Here is a 22,390-nt window from a genome sequence, read left to right as displayed (position 1 = left end):
AAAAATCTGCGATAGGAGTGTGTGTGTGTGTGTGTCCAGAAATGGGATGATAGTTCCTTACGTCTGCTATAACACAATATTTTGTAGTCCAGCGATTCTTTATGGTAGTAAATAAATACATAGATCCGCTGAGTATAGTTTATTTATTTTCTCATTAAAACCAAAGATGTTAATCAGTGATTGCATATCAAGAACAGGGACACATTAGGGTACATTTCGTGAATGAAGTCTCCGCAACAGCAATCGATTGCTCGAGCCACCGCTACTGAAAACAGCGGCCACGAGCTCTGCATGATTTCACAAACGCATTCCAGTGCCAGATCGCCTTATTTAACTTTACTAATCAACTAGAGATGCTTAATTTGTATTAGATACAACAACTCAAGCTGCAAGAAAAGCCGCTCTCTCACTGCTGCTGATAATCCGACATGAATGTACACATTCTACACAACAAGCTGCTTCTTCTTCGGCTGTTGTCTTGATTACACCAACATGCCCGAGGACACTGCCTCCTAGCGTCTGCATGTGTAATTGCACATTGACGTAGACAACAGCGCAGAAGTATAAATGCTCACGACGGCGCCGGCTACGCGCGTACACTACGGCGTACACTCGACGCAGAAGTATAAATTGGCCTTTATTCGCCATATTGGGCGTTGCACTTTCTCCCATATCTTCCTATACTGTATATAGTCTTTGGCATTACAATGTAATTCTTTTTTTTTTTTATATAAAACTGAAGCGGTGTCCAAAAGCATGTAGGTACTACATTTGAATTTGAACTTACTTGAATTTGGACATACATCCGCCATGTTGTCGTTATCATGTGACCAACCGGCATCTGTTGCGTCCATTCGCCTACATTCATAATCCTCTCCAGTGGCCTCATGGGATAGTAAAGTGTCCATCGTATGCGCACTTCAGAATCTCGCCGGAAGTAGGTCATCCGGGTACTTTTCGCTTACTGTTTTTCGAATACTGTGAATTCGGACATACTAGCCTCCTCTGTTGGCGTAGGCTACTGTATTTCGCCTACTATATAGTAGAGAGCAGGGCCTGAAATTAACACCCGACCACGCGCCAAATGCGGGTGAATTTTGCAATTGGCGGGTAAGTGTAAGTGTATTCTTACAAGCTAAAGAACAATATTTGTGGGACAAGTGGATTTTTGAAGGGGCAAGTGAAAGAGAATTTTACTAGACAGATTAAAACATCAATAACAAAAAAGTAGGGAATCAACAAAATGCAAGAATGATTCTGCATTCATTTAGCGTAAGTGGCAATCGATAGTGAATAATAGCTAATATATAGCCTAAAACTGACGGTAACAATGTTGCGCTGTTGACACTCACGCAGCCTCTCGAGGAAATCAATGTTTTACTTGAATGATTCAGCGCTTTGAATGAATCGTTTGTATCAAACATTCAATGACCTATTCATAAACGACTGCCTCATTCTTGAATGAATCAGCCGTTTGAACGAATCGACTCAATGACTCACTCATTAAAACGGTCACCTGCTGCCACCTACTGGTGGTTTACTTTCATGTTTAAACATTCTTTCCAACTTTTCTTATTTGTATATTCAAAAATATTTAAAACAATCTAATTTTTTAATGCAGTTAAAAAAAAATTATATATATATTATATTTTATATACATTTTTCAGTGTAAATTATTTAATTTGATTGGTAACAGCCCTACACTGTCTTATTATTCTAATTTAATTTATAGATACAATTTAAGAATATAAACTGAAAGCTGAAGCATAGCCTATATTTAATAAGATTATGGGGAAAAATGCCCTTTATAAAAGGTAAAAATATCAAAGATATGCAGATTTAAATATGTCAAAGCTGATTGAACACTGTTGAGAATATTTCTTCAGAATAAATTATATTTACAACACAAAAAAATCCGGACAAGCACATGAACAGGCTTAATGATGTCGAGGAGGGAAAAAAAAGTGGCTGGTGGTCAAAAACGTTAATTTCAGGCCCTGGTAGAGAGGTATCCGATTTTGGACTCATTTAAAATAGAGTGTTGCTATTTCATTCTTTTTCCATCAAGCCTTCTTTTTTATGGCCTACTGTTTCTAACTAAACTATTGCAATATTAAAAGTGGCACCATTTAAAAACTATTGCATGCTTGTTTTTAGAGACAACAGAAACAAAGGTGAGACTTGGGCTATTTCAAGTTTTTCAGTAATTCACATTCGCTTATACACAGACACATTCAACAAAACTGACGTGTGTGAAACATTAGTTACCCCAGGAAAACACAGTGCCTCTCATCTTTAAGACTGGCTGTGTGAGGGATGTTTGCACCTGGAGACATGACCCTGCTCTCTCTAATTTAGTCTACCTGTCTTCCTTTTTCCTCTTCTCTGCTGAGCCATCAAAAACTGCAGAAACTTAAATGGCACAGCAGGCACCCTCCCTATTCGTGCTCGTGACGCACCCCGGTATTTATAACACTGGTCATCCATTTTGTTTACGATGACGGAGGTGTGCAGCGCTACGCTGGAGCCGAAGAGTCATCTAGCGGTCAACAGCGGTACTACAATTGCAGTTTGACGTGTTTTGTGGATCAGAGCTTTTTCCCCTTATGCCCCTATGCCAGCATTGACAACAATAAGAGGTAATAATAAAACTGATTAAGTGCACATGTATGACAGGATGAGCATTTTAATCCATAATGATTTGCTGTAGCTAGCGACACAGGACAGAGCCGACAGTGAGTAAATCTCGGTTCACAGATTTAGTGTCCAGGCAGGTCATTTGAGGTAGAAAATCTGACAGACGGCAAATCTCAAGATTTTCCTCGGTGTGTGTGTTCCAGTACATGATATAAATATAAATCATAGTTCTTGTCCTGACTGCAGATTGTGTTGTTGCAGAGTGGTAGTAAATCCCACAGCTTCATTTTCTCAGACATTTTCACATAGATTCAAAATCCAGAGCTGTATTCTTATTGTGTCTATCAGCTGAAGAGAGAAAGGGAAGGAGAAAGAATAACACGCAGAGCCCCCGGATGACCTTGATTATGGACCATTGATTTGGGTGACCCAGAGGTCAGCATGGTAAATTCTTCCTGTTCGCAGACACCAAAATACACACATGTAAATGTCATTATCACAAGGAGTTGAACTTTCATGTCAAAACACATATGATTCTCACTTTGTGTAAAGGAAAATGGCACATGTCCCAAATCCAATCATTCATACAAACATATTAAAAAGAGATCTTTGATTTGTTTAAATAGTTGGCTCCAAAAAGTATTTTGATACACTGCAAAGCATTAGATTCAAAATATAAAATTTCTGAACTGAAAAAAATGTTTCAATATTTTTATTTTGTTTTTCAGCAAAATATCATTCTTAAATCAAGATACATTTACTTGAGAGGCAAAATTACTAAGATACAAAGTCTTATTTTTATAAAAAATTAAGTGAATTCATGCTTCAAACAGACAAAATATCTGTCAGTGGGGCAAGAAATATAAACTTGTTTTCCTTGTTTAAAGTTTTTTTATTTGCAGGTATTTCTTCTGGTTTTAAACATAATTTCAATATTTATTTATTTTTCAAACTTAATGTCTTGAGTTATTTTGCTTCTCAAGTAAATGTATCTTCGTTTAAGAATGTAAATGGTAGTAACACTTTACAATAAGGTTCATTAGTTAACATGAACTAATAATGAACTGCACTTTTAAAGCATTTATTTATCTTTGTTAATGTTAATTTTAACGTTTACTAATGCGTTATTAAAGCCGTGTTAACATTAGTTAATGCTCTGTGAACTAACATGAACAGCTGTACTTTTATTAACTTACGTTAACAAAGATTAACTATAATGCTGAACAGAGGTGTTGTTCATGGTTAATTAATGTTAACTAATGCATTAACTAATGTTAACTAATACAACCTTATTGTAAAGCGTTACCATGTAAATATGCAGGTTATTTTAGAAGCCAAACGAGATGCATAATTTCCACCATTATTGCACAAGAAAACAGATTAGTGGGGCATGTTGTCATATAAACTGCCATTATATGCCTTTTTTTAAATACTTTTATATATTATATCTACATTTTAGATATATATTTTTAAATATATAAAATATATACAATGAAATTAGCAAGCTGCCATATTTATACCAGCAGATAATTACATTTAAAACTTGTGACAGCTTGTCTCAAATCGGTATTCATGAGAAAAAACATGCTTGGCATGAGAATTCCATTCAGTCTTTTATAGTTAAAATCTACCTGCATTAATTAGTTGACTCGTGTATGAATATGTTTGTGTGGTTTTATTGTGTTCATTTGTTTACACAACAGCTGAAGCAAAAAATATGATGATATTTAATTATGGTTTGGTGGACAACAGTATGTTTGACTACTATTCAAATGTAGTTTTTCACGTTTTTGAATATGCACATTTATTAGATCGAAAATGCAGTACAATCAGCAATAATGTGAAATATTATTACAAATCAAAATAACTGTTTTCTATTTTAATACTTTTAAAAATATAATTTATTCCTGTGATGACAGTGGTGAATTTTCAGCATCATTACTCCAGTATTCAGTGTCACATGATCCTTCAGAAATCATTCTAATATGATGATTCGCTCAAGAAACATTTCTTATTATTATCACAGTTGAAAACAGATGTGCTGGGTCATATTTGTAATAAAACATTTTCTGGATTCTTTGATGAGTAGAACATTCAAAAGGATCACATTTATCTTACTAACCTCGACATTTTCAATGAAAGTGTACAAAACCACTTTAGAAAACACATTTGTGTAATTGACTTTTGGCTCAAGACTGTTTCTACATTGAAACAAATCATTGTTCCTCGGAACTTGGAATGTTTCCAGTTATTATACAACAGAAGTGAAAAAAAACAGACCTTATTTCTTTAGTCATACCAAACTGCAAGTATTTGCATCTTGATATTAAAATGTTTGGAAGGCTTTTAAAGGCTGTGCATATTTTCCTGCTGTTACGCTGCTCAAGTCGACCTATTTCCTATGCCTTATTGAAAACAAAACTTGCAAGCATACTCATTCTAGCACATATTTGTATAATTCCGAATCTGGCTGACTCATAACACTGTGTCAACACAATTCTTATTTGTAATGTAAACGAGACCATCCCTTACAAAACACATTAAATGCTATATTGTTATGCAGTTACACTGGATAAAATGCTTAGTTAAACAGATTTTTTTTTAAATGCTCATTGCTGTTTGATTAGTAAAATTCTTTAAAAAGCAGGTGTTCTCTGTCTGAAAACAATTCATTTGTTCTGTTTACTTGTTTGGGTGTTTGAATAGCACAGCATGAATTATGCAACCACCTGAGACAAAAATATCATATAAACAGCTAGAAAGAATCTGAAAACAAATGCTGGGTATGTTACATCCACCCTCATGTTGTGACTGGAAATCAAGGTTTAGAGTCTCTTGCAACTCATTTTCTTAATAGAATTGAAGACAATTTTTATTTTGAGCCTTGAACCCAACGAGTGAACTTGTAATGCTTTGCTTAAAGTCTCCATAAGGTCTAGACATCAGCCCTGATGACATCAACCTTGTGTCTTAAATCTGTTGCTTGGATGTACTGGAAGTGTTGAAAGAAAAAGACAGGGAGGGTTTATCACTGCACTAAAAGCAAGGCACGAAAAGGTAATCTCAGCCAAGATTCATCAGCTGCATCATGCAAACAGCTCCATGGAAACACATCTTTGGAAGCAGAATATTTATCTGCGCTTCCAAGCACTCGAGGTCGACCCTGTCTGATGTGTTTAGAGTTGCTTACTCATGAGAGACGGTTCTGTAAGTCATGAGATGTGAGATTATTCATCAGGAAGTTTTTTCTGGCGAGAGCATCTTCATTTATCGCTCTTCAGATGGTTCAGGTGATTTTAGTGAGGGCTCCTCTGAATACAAACAAGAAACAGCTGCTGCTCTGTCAGCCACTAGGGGGCGAAACTTTCAAAAAGTCACCCCAGTTCATCTGTGGCAGTGACTGAAATAGTTCTATGAATTGCACAGGTATCAATTGCACCAACATAAAAATAACTATAAAATTCAAGTCTATACTATTAGCCTAAATCTTTTTTTTTGCGGCAACGGTGCCTTGGCCTGGCCTTGTGGGACGTTTGGGTTCCTGAACAGCTTATGGCATCAGTCAGAGGTCAAGGATGAAGACTTGGGGCAAACAATTCCTGTTTGAGGGATTTGGTTTGCCTAGTTTAACTTTTGAATCAATGGGAACCTAAATCTTTGTCATTGTCAAATTCATATTTTCATTCACTTCACATTTCTATATTCATCATTTCGTAAAACATTCATTTCATAGCATTATTTGTGCAATTGTAATTTCTTTGAATTAAATACTTGTCATCTTTTAAAAAAAATCATAAACATGGGACGGTTAAAATGTCCATTTTAAAACTTTTTTTTCTAATTATACTATAATTATAATATCTCATAATTGAGAGACACACGATATATGTTCAGTAGCACATATTTATATATGACTTCAGGCGTGCTTAATGCAATTCATATGTGGTGAAATATAAATTATCTGATGATGTATCATAGCCTATATCAGTTATACTGTACATACAACATACATACACATACATCTTTGGAAGTATCATTTATATATACCTACCTGCCTATTCCTGTGTGTGTGTGTGTGTGTGTGTGTGTGTGTGTGTGTGTGTGTGTGTGTGTGTGTGTGTGTGTGTGTGTGTGTGTGTGTGTGTGTGTGTGTGTGTGTGTGTGTGTGTGTGTGTGTGTGTGTGTGTGTGTGTGTGTGTGTGTGTGTACATGTTTTTCTAGCCTGGTGGGGACTTCAACCTGACTGTAGACAGACTCATGGGGACTCGTGTCACCGTGGGGACCTAAATTGAGGTCCCCACGGGCACAAAAGCTTATAAATCATTCAGAATGAGTTTTTATGAAAATGTAAAAATGCAGAATGTCTCCTGTGAGGGTTAGGTTTAGGGGCAGGGGCAGTGTAAGGGGATAGAAAATACGGTTTGTACAGTATAAAAACCATTACGCCTATGGTGAGTCCCCAGAAGGATAGCGCACCAGACAGGCACCCTGTGTGTGTGTGTGTGTGTGTGTGTGTGTGTGTGTGTGTGTGTGTGTGTGTGTGTGTGTGTGTGTGTGTGTGTGTGTGTGTGTGTGTGTGTGTGTGTTTGTTTATATTACATTGTGGGGACCACATGTCCCCACAAGGATCGTAAAACCTGAGATCACCTACATTATGGGGACCAGCCAGCGGTCCACACAATGTAAATGGATTCATAAACAAAGGCTACTAAATGATGTTTTTTTTTGAAAACGTAAAAATGCAGTATGTCTCCTGTGATGGGTAGGTTTAGGGGCAGGGGCAGTGTAGGGGGATAGAATGTACAGTATGTACGGTATAAAAACCGTGTGTGTGTGTCTAAATATGTTTTTTTCTCTACTTAAATATGTCAGTAGGCCTATAACATTAACTAAAATGATTCACTCAAACCTCACACCTCAGGATTTTCACTTTATTCACGCTCATTTTATCAGGAATGGTTTTAATGTTACGTGTGGCAATTATTAAATATTACATTTATAACTTGCTTTTCTGAACCTATGGAAGTTGATCAAGTGTTGCAGTAGGAGGGGCCGGAGGGAATCTGCGCGTGGGGCTTCGCAGGAGGTAACCAATCAATACTCTCTCAATTCCTCAGAAACAAGCGCTGAACTTCAAGACGCTGGCTTTATACGGACCAATATCTTTTTTATCATCTCAGACTGTTTGAAATGAGCTCCACGGGCAGAGGAACTCCTCTCAGTCTCGCTGTGGTGGTAATACTGTTCTCATCGGGAACGCCGTGGACTTTCCGAGAGGAGAAGGAGGATGTGGACAGGTAAAGTGCGCGTGCTGTCAGCTCGCTGTTTGCACAAACTCAGAGGATGGAAAGTTTGTTTCCTGTGCGTGAGGCAGAATTGTTCGTGTAAAAAGAAACAGCTGACGACTTGTTTGTCTTACAGAGAAGTGTGTTCAGAGAACAAAATCGCAACGACGAAATACCCGTGCGTAAAATCCACGGGAGAGGTGGCCACATGCTACAGGTAAGGGACTGTTTACTTGTACAGTTTGGCGCTCTGGAGGTTCTTGTGTACATGTTGTCTGTAAACGCTTTTTTGATTCATTTAACGTTTTGGATGTATTGAAGCAGGGCTGAATTGGACTTTAAAGTTTCCCATGTGAATAAATAAGTGCCCTGTCAGTCTATCATGATTATTGTACATGTTTATGCAATGAAACCTGTTTTGCTTGAATGTTTTCTGAAAATCTTATTTGCAGGAATACAGTTGTTTTATGATTAAGTTTGAAATAGAACCACTGGCTCCCTTTCTGATGGCAGCCAATTTTTTAATGTACCATTGTATTCTACATCACTAACAGTAGTAGTCTTACTCCAGCTGTGTTTTATGGAGTTTATGTTTAAAACAATTAGATGCACATTGGGTCCTTTCAAATTGAAAATTACCCTAAAATGTGTTCAATCAGCTGGTGTCTCTCTCTCTCTATGTGTATGTTAAATACATTTTTTTCGAATTTTAATATAGATTAAAATAATTTTTTTTAATTAGATTTTGATAGATTATCACTTGATTAGCAAGTGTTTCTTTGAAAGTGTCTCGTGCTGTTTCTGTTCTCATAAAGTGCCCAAGATTTTCTTTCACTTGGTTAGCTGTGTCGGTGTTTTGTGTGGGGCATGTTAAGTAATCCTGTTTTCATTCCTGTGACCTTTTAGAATTAGTGAAAGAAAGCAAGGAGATATTATTCTTTGAAGGTTAGGGATTATGATGCTGGAGCTTTAAGCTGGCTCCGGATGCAAAGCAGACCAAGATTCCTCAGCTTTACCGCAGTAACTTAAGCTAGTTTTGAAAGCAGGTCTTGTTGTTCCAGTCTACTACTTTGCCAATGGATGGTTAGATTATTATTGAGGTTGATTGTGTTGCTGCACACCCCCTCAGTTATAGGTAAAGTTTGCAAGCAAGCAAGGATATGGGTTGCTGAGCTAAAAAAGACAGAAAACACCATAAAGTATGAATGTGGTTTTTATTCTTCAACATCTCTCCTTTGTTGTCTACGGATGACAAAGTCATACAGGTTTGGAAATGTATTAATAAATTATGGCAGTTTTCATTTTAGGGTGAATTATTTCTTTCAAATATTTATCTAAAATAGAAATCAAGCAATTGAAAATATTTTATTCTCCCTTACATTTTTGTCTCAATTTGTCTTCTGTGGCCGTGCATTTCAGTCCACCTGCATGCTGAAAGTAGCAAGTTAAAGCACAAACTAAAACAGGGTTTTTATTATTTCAGCAGGCGTTGATGTGTGATGCTTTGAAACACTTGCCAAAATCGCTGTTAAGCTTGTCCTTGTAAATTCTTGGTGTGTATGGTGCGCCAGCACTGGTGACCTGTGAAGTCCCTAAATCTCTCAAGCGTGCTTCGAGAGTATTTACACACAGGGTCTCATGTGAGCAGGCTTGTCAGTATCATTTGCTCCTATGCAGATCGCTAAAATGACTCAATCGCTGTTTTGATATGAGCTCATTGTAAATTAACAGGTGCAGTTAGTATAAGCCGCCACACCTCATTTCGGTTGTGGCTTGGCGGCTCTCAAACTCATGATGCGATATTTTGGAAATATTTGTGTGTCGTTCATTGTTCAATTGATGCTTCTGATCTGATTTGATCTTCTGCGCATCTGTTCTTGTGTTAGAAACTTGCCTGCAAGCCAGGGTTTGTCTCTTGAATAGATCATAATGTCAAACAGAGGAGAACATTCATGCATTGTAGTGTGACATTTTCTTTGGTTGTGATCCATCCTGGAGCTTGATAGCTGTGAAAACTGGCCAGGGACGTAGTGTTAAAACTTTCTGTCCATCATTGAACAATCATTTTTTGAACTCTGACTGGCTTTTGTCTCAGAAACTATTTATGTATAAGTATTTTAGTTGTGTGTTGTACTGTACCAATATGCTTGTGCTGACTGTAATAGATAACATTTGTATCTGAATAAGGGCTGTCAATCGATTACTCATCTACCAGCTGTGCTAATTATTTAATTTAATTAAATGCTTATCAATGTTTTATAAAACCAAACACAATTCTCCTCAAAAAATGGATGAGAAAATAATCCACAATACAAAAACCACATCCACATAATAAGCTTATGCTTCATCCCGCCCCTTTTCGGACATATTGCAATTGTTGTTTATAACACATTATAGATAATAGTTTTTTCCTTTGGTATGTTGCAACACACTTATTGTATTTTTATATTTTATTTGATTTGAATTTTTTTGTCCGAAATAAAAGAAGGGGATGCTCATATTGCTGTTTAACCGTTAACCGAAAGTAAGAATTTTTACCGATCAATACTATCAGTTAAAAGATTTAAAGTTGTTGTTTTTTTTTTGCTGCATGGTTAAAGAAAAATATGCTGTATTTGTTAACTCACGGTACGCGTCGACACGTGCAACCACACATGTCTACACAGACATATTTCGCAAAATGAAGCAATGGAAAAGTAGTAGGCCTACTGTGTGGGACCATTTCGACAGAAAGGGCGATGAAGTTACTTGCAAAATATGCTACGCGGTATTAAAATACAGCAGTAGTACAAGCTCCTGACTGGTGGAAAGCAAATGAAAGGCGCTTCCCGAGGCTGGCCACTATAGCGAGGCGTTAGCTCTGTATTCCCGAGGTACCAGTGCCATCTGAAGCCTTGTTTAAGGCTTTTTGTAGTTTTGGTAAAGTTTACTGAAGTAAACATGGTCACGTATGTTCTTCTCGCCGTTGTTTCCCGATGGTTTATAGAACAATTACTCCGAGTCGCAATGCACAATGGCAAGTGTGTCGAGTATAAACACGTCCCCAAACGGACAAGGTCAGCGGAGGCTGGCGCTGCGGAGCCAGACGAAAGTATAAACAAGGCTTGAGAGGCTGTTTTCTGCTGCGGGTCTAAGGGTGTACTCACACTAGGCACGATTGCCTTGTACCGTGCCCGAGCGCGATTGTCCTCCCCTCCCCACTCCCCCGCTGGCCTGCACTCACATTGCACTTAACGTACCGGGCCGGAGCACGCTTAAGTCATTCACGATGCAACTTTTTGTTTTGAAGAAGACAGGGAGAAATGCGCTTTCGCTAATAGACTGCCTAATACATTTATAATTTATGCCGCGCAGCGATTTTCACTTGATTGCACTGCACATATCAGAAGATTATTACGGAGGCAGTTGACTTTGACGGAGGAATTTGCAGCTTTACCCGCAAACTTCAATTCATGTTCATCAATAAGGTGAGAACCAGAACCATTATAAACCTAAATATAATTGAATTAATTGAAAAGTGTATCCAAGTAGTAATAGTTTGGTGTTTGCTGTTGTAATGTTGATAGTAGCGCGCAGCTGTTCCGTGCTCCAGCACGGTTAGCGCTCACACTGCATGCGAACCGCGCCCGAGTCCAACTGAACCGTGCTCTGGCCCACCTCTTCCAAGCGGGCCAGGGCCGGCTAATCGAGCCGCGCCCGAGCACGGTTCGGATCACTCACACTAGTCAAACGAACCGCGCTTTGGTGGTCAAACGCACTCGGGCACGGTTCAAACTGGCTAGTGTGAGTACACCCTAACTGTCAACAGGCTGCGCTCCAGAGTCCAGACTAACCCACATCGCTTAGACATGTTAGTTTAAAAAAAAACATACAAGGTGTGGATTGAGGTAGGCCTGCTATTTTTATTTGACGGAAAAAACTTAGTCTGACGGAAAAAAACTATTCGGTTCTTCAAAGCTTCAAACGGATTCAGTGTTTTTTCGTTTTGTCATAATCTGACGGAAAAAAACTATTCCGGTTCTTCAAAGCTTCAAACGGATTGTGTATTTTCGTTTAGTCATCTTAACTTGGTAATAGGCTTGCTACGATAGTCGGTGTTGCCGGTGTTACCGGTGTCCAGACTCAACACCGGTTACATCACTTGCCCACCGTGGCACCGCCCACCGTCTTTTTGATTTTTTTTTTATAGTAATAAAATAATTTAGTTCAGTTAGAGAACAGACAATACAAATAAAAACTGAACGTGTCTGCTTAATAAAGCAGGATCCGACCGTGAGTCTCGGCAGGAGTCATTCGGATCAGATTTAAGAGTGAGGAGCTGACTGAGATGATCGCGGAAGATTTGGTTTCAAAGCGAAACGTAAAAGCGCCTATTTAAGGGAGTTTGTCATTTGTTTTGTTGTTGTGTTTTTCATTAAAAATAATAGGCTAATGAACCCACAATTCAAGCAACCCGCAGCCGAATTGGCGCTAATTAAAAACCGAAAGTAAAATGTGCACGGCCGCACAGAGCGCGCATTGTTTACTTTCGCCTGGCTCCGCAGTGCGAGCCTCCGCGCTACGCTGCTACGTGCGGGCGCGTCGAGTATAAACGAGGCTTTACTGACGAACTAACAGTGTGCATTCATGGCGTGCATCTCAATCATAGACTGATCAATGCTTGATCAGTGCCCTGACTACTGAACTAGGGAACTGATTGAGACGCGCCCATGGCCTCACAGAGCGCGCATTTACAGACGAGCGGTCATTCACGGTGTGTGCGCACTGGCGCGTTTTCAGTTCAGAGCGGTCGTGTGCATGTTACTTTCGGTTAGATAGAATTAGTGATTTAAAAGCCTCCGCCGGTGATACCGGTATTACCGGTGTTGTCACACATCAATTAACCGGTGGGAAAATTTCCTCACCGTCACATCCCTACTTGGTAATTATTTAAGTGAAAAATATTTAGTGTAGGCCTATTTATTTTATGCTTTTTATTTATATTTTATTCCGTTTTTCTCTGTTGTCAGAAACGCAGCAGGAAAATGTGAATCCAGGTTCTGTTGTTGAGCTGTTATGTATGCTGCTGTTTGCACAGTAAAATAAACCCGTGAAAAAAAGTGTCTTTTTAATGGGTCACAGACACTTGTCAATTGTACTTTTATTTAATGCCAATTCAATATTATAATCTTATCAGTTAACGGTTAATAATTGGATAATGAACGGCGGTTGTCAGTCGGAAAAATTTACCAAAATGAGCATCCCACTACGAAATTGAAATTTTTGTGACACTTTCCAACAGAGACACCAGCGGTTAAAGTTAGATTCGGGAAACAGCATCTCTCTCGCCTCCCTTGAGCCCATTGACTTTTAACAGCCCCCTAAAAGCATGCCGTGGGTTTGGTGAGGGGTAATTAAGAATGAATGGGGAAAAGTCATGTGAGAGGAGGCTATGCCTCTACCGCGCTATGATTGGACAATTACTCTGTTCACGCGATAAATCCTGCCTATTGTTTTATGCACGTTCTGTGTGCTTGAATCAGCCTGAATGAACATGCTGTTAATGGGAAGACTAATTAAAAAGTAAACAATTCACTCTCTTAGATATCACCAAAAGCAAACCTGAATTTTTTTATTTATTTCATAGTGTAAGTAATGTTTATTTAACCTGAAAACTATTAAATTGTAACTGGAACATGAAATTACATTGGAAAAAACATAAACTGTAAGGACAGTTTCCTTCTTGTTTCAGACTACCACTGCCATTTATATAAATATTCACACTAAATTAACATTTAAAGGGGTCATGACATGAGAAATCAAATTTGCCTAGATCTTTGGACATATAAGAGGTCTTTGTACCATTAAAACATCCTTTATTTAATCAAGCTCCAAAAATGGCTCATTTGGATATTGTTCCACAAAGATTCAACACAAAGTTTGCACATCCAAAAGCTCAATGAAGAGTGCTCAACCATAAAACAGTTGCAAAAAGGAATAGAAGAGAAAAGTTGGCACACCACAGCTCCAAAAAAAGAAAAATATTGATTTATGTTCTCACCACAGGTAAGGTTTCGAGCCTAATGGCGTCGTCTGATCGTCTGTTGAAGAGCCATTAGGCTCGAAACGTCACCTGTGGTGAGAACATAAATCAATATTTTTTTTTGTTGGGAGCTGTGGTGTGCCAACTTTTCTCTTCCTCATTTGGATATTGTGAAATTTGTGACATCACACTGGCAAATAGATTTGCATATGATCGCCTCCGGAGCAAGGCTTCAGTGAATAGTTATAAATCATCACACCAGGCCCTGCCCACTGGTGTTCAAACGCAGGCGTTCAGTTCACCCAAAAAGGAAAATTCTGTCATCATTTACTCACCCTCAAGTTGTTCCAAAAGTTTCTTTCTTCTGTTGAACACAAAAGAAGATATTTTGAAGAATGTTGGTAAACAGTAACCATTGACTTCCATAGTAGGAAGAAAAAATGCTATGCAATGGAAGTCAATGCTACCGTCAACTGTTTGATTACTAACATTCTTCAAAATATCTTCTTTTGTGGACAACAGAAGGAAGAAACTCATACAGGAACAAACAAATGGAACAAATGAATGCTGAGCAAATGATGACAAAATGTAAATTTTTGGGTGAACTATCACTTTAGTGGCTGACACTTGCCTACACTGGATGCGAGCGTCACGTCAAAATGAAATAAAACCCATTATAGTCACTGACGCTGTCTACACTGAATACAGTATACAGATTTCTGACATACTCCACGCTAGAGCCCTGCACGGGACTCATTTCTTAATCATGCTCTTGCCCACTCCTGATGAATTTCGGACCATTACCACCCATTCCCACAACGTGTTTGTTCCACTCCTGCCTGAATACGCAAGGTTTGTATCCACTCCCGCCCGCACCCGCTAACGTTCTGTTTCCACTTAGAAATTGTGAAATACATTGTAAACAAACATTAGGGCTATGATAAACGTTCAAAATAACAAAGATTAAACATTGCGTTTAATTAAACTGACCATAAGATAAAGTAACACTTGCACCACACGACAAACACATTGACATTTTTTTATTAGCCTTATTTTATTTTGATAGTTGATAGAGTTTTGTATCACAACTAGTGGAGCCTAAAAACATATTTAAACGTATGCATAACAACCATAGCCTGGATGCCAGCCAAATTTAGCCCCGCCCACAACATTTGAGGTCGGGAAGTTCGGTCTGGACTTGATCCGTTGTGGAGCAACTATGCTTGAACCAGAGCTGTTCGAAAACAATCGAATTGTCAGGGCGGGCTTTATACGATGATGGACAGATGACCAACAGTAATGTAAGCATTCACGTCACCAAAGAGCGCTTTGGTTGAATTAATTTACTTGCAATACTACTTGTTCGTATATGCATTCACCTCTATTATTTCTCTAAAAAAATATGATCGTGTTGGTAAATACTCTGTGTATCCTTAAATTATTTTTACAACACTGGCAAAGATCATTTACACTCTTCTTCTACTACTACTTCTAGCGTGCGTGCAGTTTAGTTCTGTTGACAACTATGTGTCGCTCAACATTTTTACAACACAGACTCATATTCTGTTGTAGTCAGAATATGAGTCTGATACTGCTCCATTAGGCTGTGATTATGGGGCGTGTTTCAACCAACCAGGAAAGAAAATGCCTCTGCACTCAATTGGATAGACCTACAACCAATCAGAGCAACGGAGTAAGTGACGTATGTTGAGCGACACATAGTTGTCAACAGAACTAAACTGCACGCACGCTAGAAGTAGTAGTAGAAGAAGAGTGTAAACGATCTTTGCCAGTGTTGTAAAACATTTAATAAATAGGAAATAACCTCACAGATATAACAGGTGTATTTTGTAGCTAATTATCATACAGCAAAAAGAAAATAAACGAGATATCAAAAATCTGCTCGCAATTTAGCATCCTCAATGCCTTGACTTCATGCTGACTGAGTTTGGCACTGATCGGGGAATCACCTAGGAGGAGTATATCAAATTCCAGAGCATGCGTTTTCCGAACAACCCATAATAGCTGACTTCCTGTTGGGCTGACATATAACACAAAAGTTGTCTGGTCCGATGAGATCTACACTCACCTAAAGGATTATTAGGAAAACCTGTTCAATTTCTCATTAATGCAATTATCTAATCAACCAATCACATGGCAGTTGCTTCAATGCATTAAGGGGTGTGGTCCTGGTCAAGACAATCTCCTGAACTCCAAACTGAATGTCAGAATGGGAAAGAAAGGTGATTTAAGCCATTTTGAGCGTGGCATGGTTGTTGGTGCCAGACGGGCCGGTCTGAGTATTTCACAATCTGCTCAGTTACTGGGATTTTCACGCACAACCATTTCTAGGGTTTACAAATAATGGTATGAAAAGGGAAAAACATCCAGTAAGTGGCAGTCCTGTGGGCAAAAATGCCTTGTTGATGCTAGAGGTCAGAGGAGAATGGGCCGACTGATTCAAGCTGATAGAAGAGCAACTTTGACTGAAATAACCACTCGTTAGAACCGAGGTATTCAGCAAAGCATTTGTGAACCCACAACACGCACAACCTTGAGGCGGATGGGCTACAACAGCAGAAGACCCCACCGGGTACCACTCATATCCACTACAAATAGGGAAAAGAGGCTACAATTTGCTCGAGCTCACCAAAATTGGACAGTTGAAGACTGGAAAAATGTTGCCTGGTCTGATGAGTCTCGTTTTCCGTTGAGACATTCAGATGGTAGAGTCAGAATTTGGCGTAAACAGAATGAGAACATGGATCCATCATGCCTTGTTACCACTGTGCAGGCTGGTGGTGGTGGTGTAATGGTGTGGGGGATGTTTTCTTGGCACACTTTAGGCCCTTTAGTGCCAATTGGGCATCGTTTAAATGCCACAGCCTACCTGAGCATTGTTTCTGACCATGTCCATCCCTTTATGACATCCTCTGATGGCTACTTCCAGCAGGATAATGCACCATGTCACAAAGCTTGAATCATTTAAAAACTGGTTTCTTGAACATGACAATGAGTTCACTGTACTAAAATGACCCCCACAGTCACCAGATCTCAACCCAATAGAGCATATTTGGGATGTGGTGGAACGGGAGCGTCGTGCCCTGGATGTGCATCCCACAAATCTCCATCAACTGCAAGATGCTATCCTATCAATATGGGCCAACATTTCTAAAGAATGCTTTCAACACCTTGTTGAATCAATGCCACGTAGAATTAAGGCAGTTCTGAAGGCGAAAGGGGGTCAAACACAGTATTAGTATGGTGTTCCTAATAATCCTTTAGGTGAGTGTATATGTACGTGCAACTGTGTTTGATATATGGACCAAGTTTTCAGACCCCGAGTACCAGCTTTGGTCCGGCCTTGAAGGCCGCAGATTCCAAAGTTTCAAGATTTTTCGAGCATGGTAAGGGCCCCAAAAGTGCCCGATAAGTCGAAAAAACTAAATTGTCCTTAGAAAGGTTTGCCCTTTCAGGGCTTGGGCCCTAATAATACAAAAAAAAAACATTACTTAACGAATGAATGAAATAATGCATCATTTGGCCTAGCTTACTGGAGGAAGAGATTGTTACTGAACTTCATTTGTTGACTCCTTTCTTGTTACACGGCTGTATTTTTTAACTGCCCCCTCCCACCCGCAGCAAAGGTAAAACCGCCCGCTCCCACAAGATTTGCGGGATCCCAATCCCAATGCAGCCTTGTAATCCACGCACTTGAGTCTGTCGACAAAAGGACGACTGGAAGAGTAAATGGAAGCATAAAGGAACGTTCGCTTTGACACGTCCTGTTTAAACTGTTCATTTGCTCACTCCAGAAAGATATAGCGTCAAGAACAAGTGGATGGTTTATTTTTAATGGCGCCATGGATCCTACCATTATTTACCGTTAAGCTTTATTGGAGGATATAGTTTAACAGGGGAAAAGCTGTGTATTCTGAAAGGCTGCTGTGAAGTTCTTGATATAGTGCCATAGAATTTATAGGTCTTCGTGTCAAACGAAGTGCAGCGTACAAAATGATTTAGTACTATAGTTTTGGATTAATAGATGTATTGTTTCACAGGAATGGGATCAGGGACACCATTGTGAAGCCAGATCAGAACAGACTGGAGATGTTTCTGGAGAACTTGGTTGTTGGTTATTCTTCCAAACATTTCTGGTGGTTTAAGGCCTGTTTCTGAGCTCTGAAGTAGAAGCATTCCAGGGCAAAAGGCAAAGTGAACCAAACAGACAAAGGCCATATAAACCCTTTCAGTTTTTCCCTCTAGGACAGAAAACCAGCCACGAACTTAAACATAAAGTTCATCTGACCACAAGCACTTGTTCGTCGCCAGCAGAAAGCTTTTTAATTATCGGCTGAACCTTTATACAAACTGGGAAACCTCTAGAGTCCGGTCGCATGTCTTTTCTCACCCCTCTAGTTCATCTTTAATATCCACTGGTGTCTAGGGAGTTTATTTCCAAAAAGTGTCCATTAAAAGAAACAAGATCATATAGGGTTTTTTTCAACCCAGACACGTCAAAAAGCTCCTTTGAGCAAATGCAGATGTGTCTGGCATATGCACAGTAAACTAAAACCTGCAACATGGCTTCACAAGGTTACTGGTTACCTACCGCTGAACAGCTCCGGGATTGATTGTTCAAGTACTATAAGATTTGGGACTTAAAGTTGAAGGACGAAGGTTTTCCAAAACATTCTTACTGTCCCTTCTGCCCCCTAACTTCCATTGTTTGGATAAAATGGGGAATAGCACCAACCCACAGTACATGAATCCATAATTACATTATGACATTATTGCCTTTCACAAAATGTGATGTCCTAATAAGTTTGGCCTTCAAATGAGGCAAGGAAATGTCCTCTTTGTTGTGTCTGGGGACTGTATTGAGAAGATAATTGAAGTTGGAGAATCTGTCAGTGTATTTTGTATTTGCAACAGATTTATTGTTTGGTGCCTGAGTTTTCTTCTTTTGTTGTTTTTCAATTTTGTAGTAGACAAGCTGTGAGAAGAGTGATGAAGAGAGAAAAGTGTAGCACAGATCAAGATTACATTTCGGTTGCTTGTTTTTTGCTGATTTTCTCAATTGAACATCTTGTGTTAGAGAAGCTGATGTGTTCTCATACAAGGTTTTTCATTGTGATTTTTAAAATCCATCACGTTTAATTGATTTAGACTTTGCCAGTGTTCATATTTCATCTAAACTATATTTTATTATGAGCACGAACTCCGTCAACACATGCGGCAACCCATGAGCAGGCTGGAGACGTAAGAGACCTTTGCTGCATAATTGCGAAAATATTTAAGTATGATTCATTTCCAACAAACATTTTATGAAGGTTTTGTCCTCCCCTTTAATATTCAAAAGTCACAAGCTGGAAGTAATTGATGCGACTCACTCTCAGAGCATCTGCCATTTGGGATTTCAGAACATTTAATTTTATGACTTAGGCAGAAATATTACGCAATTTTACAGTGATTAATACCCTTCTTGGTAAAGTTGACCAGATGGTTCATATCAGTGAAAGCCTTCATCAATCAGCTCCAAGTGCTCATCAGGTCGAACATGCTGTCAAACAAACCGCTTGACCACCAGCTCGTGAAATTCCGGGGAATCGGATATTGGCGTTTTTGACCCATGAAACGAAAAGGGTGATTTAACAGGAAATCCTTTGCATTGTTCTCTGTTGTGCCTTTACAATGTCTGAGGGAATTGATGGCAGCAGATCAAACCATGGTCAATGTACCAGTCTTTTCTTTTGTAGTATTGTTTTTTTGAATATCATACGAATTCCTTCTTGTTTACTCATACAGTGCTCTGGTGTAGTCTCTGTATTATGGGGTTTTTTTTAGCCACAATGATTTCATGCAGGGGTTACGCTGAATATGTATCTTTTTAAAGCACGAATGAGTCATGAGTTCTGTAGATGCTTATATCAAATGGACCAGTGACCACCGAGTCAACACCACTCAAGCTGATTTATAGGCTTTTCAACTGGCCGGTATTTACGACAGGGATGACCTTCGTTGTCCTCTCCAAAAACCCAAAAGTTAATGAATGTCCCCTGAAAAGTGTTTTCAACGTGCTTTCAGCCAGCTCAAGAAAAACGTTAGATCGAGTGATTCTAGTTGGGACGTGGCCAGAGTTTGTTTGGGATCAGTTGAGCCAAGATAGTCAAAGCATGAAGAAAACCGAATGCATTACCCAACAACCTCTGGAATTTACACAAGTCCCTGATGGATTCTGTGATAATTCCGATGAAAACGGTGGTGGAAAAAGGGTTTTCTAGAAATCTCTCTTTCTAAAAATGTCTCTCTTTGCTTTCCACATCTTGTCATGACGCTGTTTCTTTCAACACTGGTCTGGTTGGTGATGCCGCATTGGAGTGTGTACACAGCTGTAAGCTATGAATTCAGATGTGTTCATGAGCTTTCTTCGAAATATCAGTCTTGAAGAAATGATCAGAGGTGAAAATTGTAACGGCCCAATTGACATCTAAACAAACTGCGTCAGCTTCAGACAGGTTTGCTCATGCGATCTTATGTATATAATGAAAACTTTATCAGCAAAGTTGATCATTATCTAATTTCTCCTGCAAATCCCTAATATAAAATGCTATGAATGGCTCTGAAATTAGGAGAGCAACTGAATGGCTAAATAAACTATACTTGGGTATTAAAATAATGATGCAGTCTTATATTTTCTTTAATATGCGGGACTGTATTTAAATCCTATTGCAGAAATATACCTCATAAATGATCAAAGTTATACCGTGTTATTGTTACGTGACATTATGGTGTCACATACAAATGATGGCCATCCCTCTCTCTGTCTTGCATTCCCAAAGGTTAACTACCTGACCACAGTTTTACATATTTTTGCTAATAATTGCTGCTGTTTTGTTGTAATTAGAAGCAATGGTGGTCTGTTTTGTCTCACTAGTCAAAACGATACAGACTCATGGTTAGGCCGGTAATGGTTTGCTCATGCAATTTAAAAGGTCAAAGGACAACAACCTGAATAATTGGGGCCTCCTGTGGTAAATCCAGTAAGTCATGTTGTCATTTAACCAGTTCCCATTACCTCATTTCTTCGTTTGTAAGTAGCTAATGTTTAAGTTAGTATTAACTAAGAAATTTATACCTAAAGCTTTCTACTTGCCATACACAAAAGTTTGGGGTCAGTAAGATTTTTTTTTTTTTCTTAGGCTTGCCAGAGCTCAATTTATTTGATCAAAAATACAATAATATTGTGACATATTTTAACTTAAAAGAACTGTTTTCAAATGTAATACATTTAAAAGTGTAATTTATTCCTGTGATGGCAAAGCTGAATTTTCAGCATCATTACTCCAGTCTTCAGTCACTTGATCTTTCAGAAATCATTATAATATGCTGATTTACTGCTCAAGAAACATTTCTTATTATTATCAGTGTTGAAGACCGATATGCTGCTTAAAGTTTTTGTGGAAACGGTGACATTTTTTCCAATATTCTTTGATTATTGGAATGTTCAGAGTATTGAAAGAACAGTATTGTTGTGAAAAATAAATCTTTTCATGTTTTTGATTAATTTGATGCATCCTTACTGAATAAAAGTATGAATTTCTTTAAAAACTTCAGAATAGCAATTAGTGGTCGACCGATATTGTTTTTTGATTGCCGATGCTGATATCTTCGAAAGCAGGGTGACTGATGGCCGATATATAATAAACATAATTTATATTTATTTTAATTAATATTTAATAAATTATGAAAATACATTTAAAAAATAAAATGTATTCTTTAGATGGTAACTTCTTGACTCTACTACTATACTCTAATATTGCATTAATATTAGAGTATTTTTCAAAAAAAGTAATTGTTTAAAAATATATGAATAAAAAGGAAGTAAACACTGTAGGCTAACAGGGCACTCAGTAATCTGGTAAGTTTGTGCACACTGGTATCATAATTGTTTCAAATACAGACAAGGTAGCACTTATTTTACATACAGCACTGTGTAATTTACATTCATTTGACAGTGTCAATTGAATATAGCAGCGCATATTTTAAAATCAAGGATTTTCTTTGCACGCGCATTCACTTTGCACGGAGCGACCGTCACGCACACAATAACACTGATTATCTCTTCATCACAGCACCTGTTAGTGGCTGGGATATATTAGGCAGCAAGTGAACATTTTGTCATCAAAGTTGATGTGTTAGAAGGAAAGATGGGCAAGCGTAAGGATTTGAGCGAGTTTGAGGTCCAAATTGTGATGGCTAGATGACTGGGTCAGAGCATCTCAAAAACTGCAGCTCTTGTGGGGTGTTCTCGGTCTGCAGTGGTCAGTATCTATCAAAAGTGGTCCAAGGAAGGAACAGTGGTGAACCGGCGACAGGGTCATGGGTGGCCAAGGCTCATTGATGGATGTGGGGAGCGAAAGCTGGCCGTGTGGTCTGATCAAAC

General features: G+C 38.6%; 1 protein-coding gene across 1 annotated transcript in view; it reads left to right on the top strand.

The window, feature by feature from the left end:
• The first annotated feature begins 7,692 nt into the window (after positions 1-7,692).
• Positions 7,693-22,390, top strand: part of ccbe1 (collagen and calcium binding EGF domains 1) — a 78,488-nt gene continuing 63,790 nt past the window's right edge. Inside the window, exons 1-2 of the mRNA XM_079834954.1 lie at positions 7,693-7,934; positions 8,059-8,139. Coding sequence (XP_079691080.1) covers positions 7,828-7,934; positions 8,059-8,139 — 188 coding nt within the window. The 5' untranslated portion in view covers positions 7,693-7,827. The remainder of the gene's footprint in view (positions 7,935-8,058; positions 8,140-22,390) is intronic.

Source organism: Gobio gobio (assembly GCF_949357685.1).
Source record: "Gobio gobio genome assembly, chromosome: 14".
NCBI classification, from domain to species: Eukaryota; Metazoa; Chordata; class Actinopteri; order Cypriniformes; family Gobionidae; genus Gobio; species Gobio gobio.
This window is presented reverse-complemented; position numbering and strand designations above follow the sequence as displayed.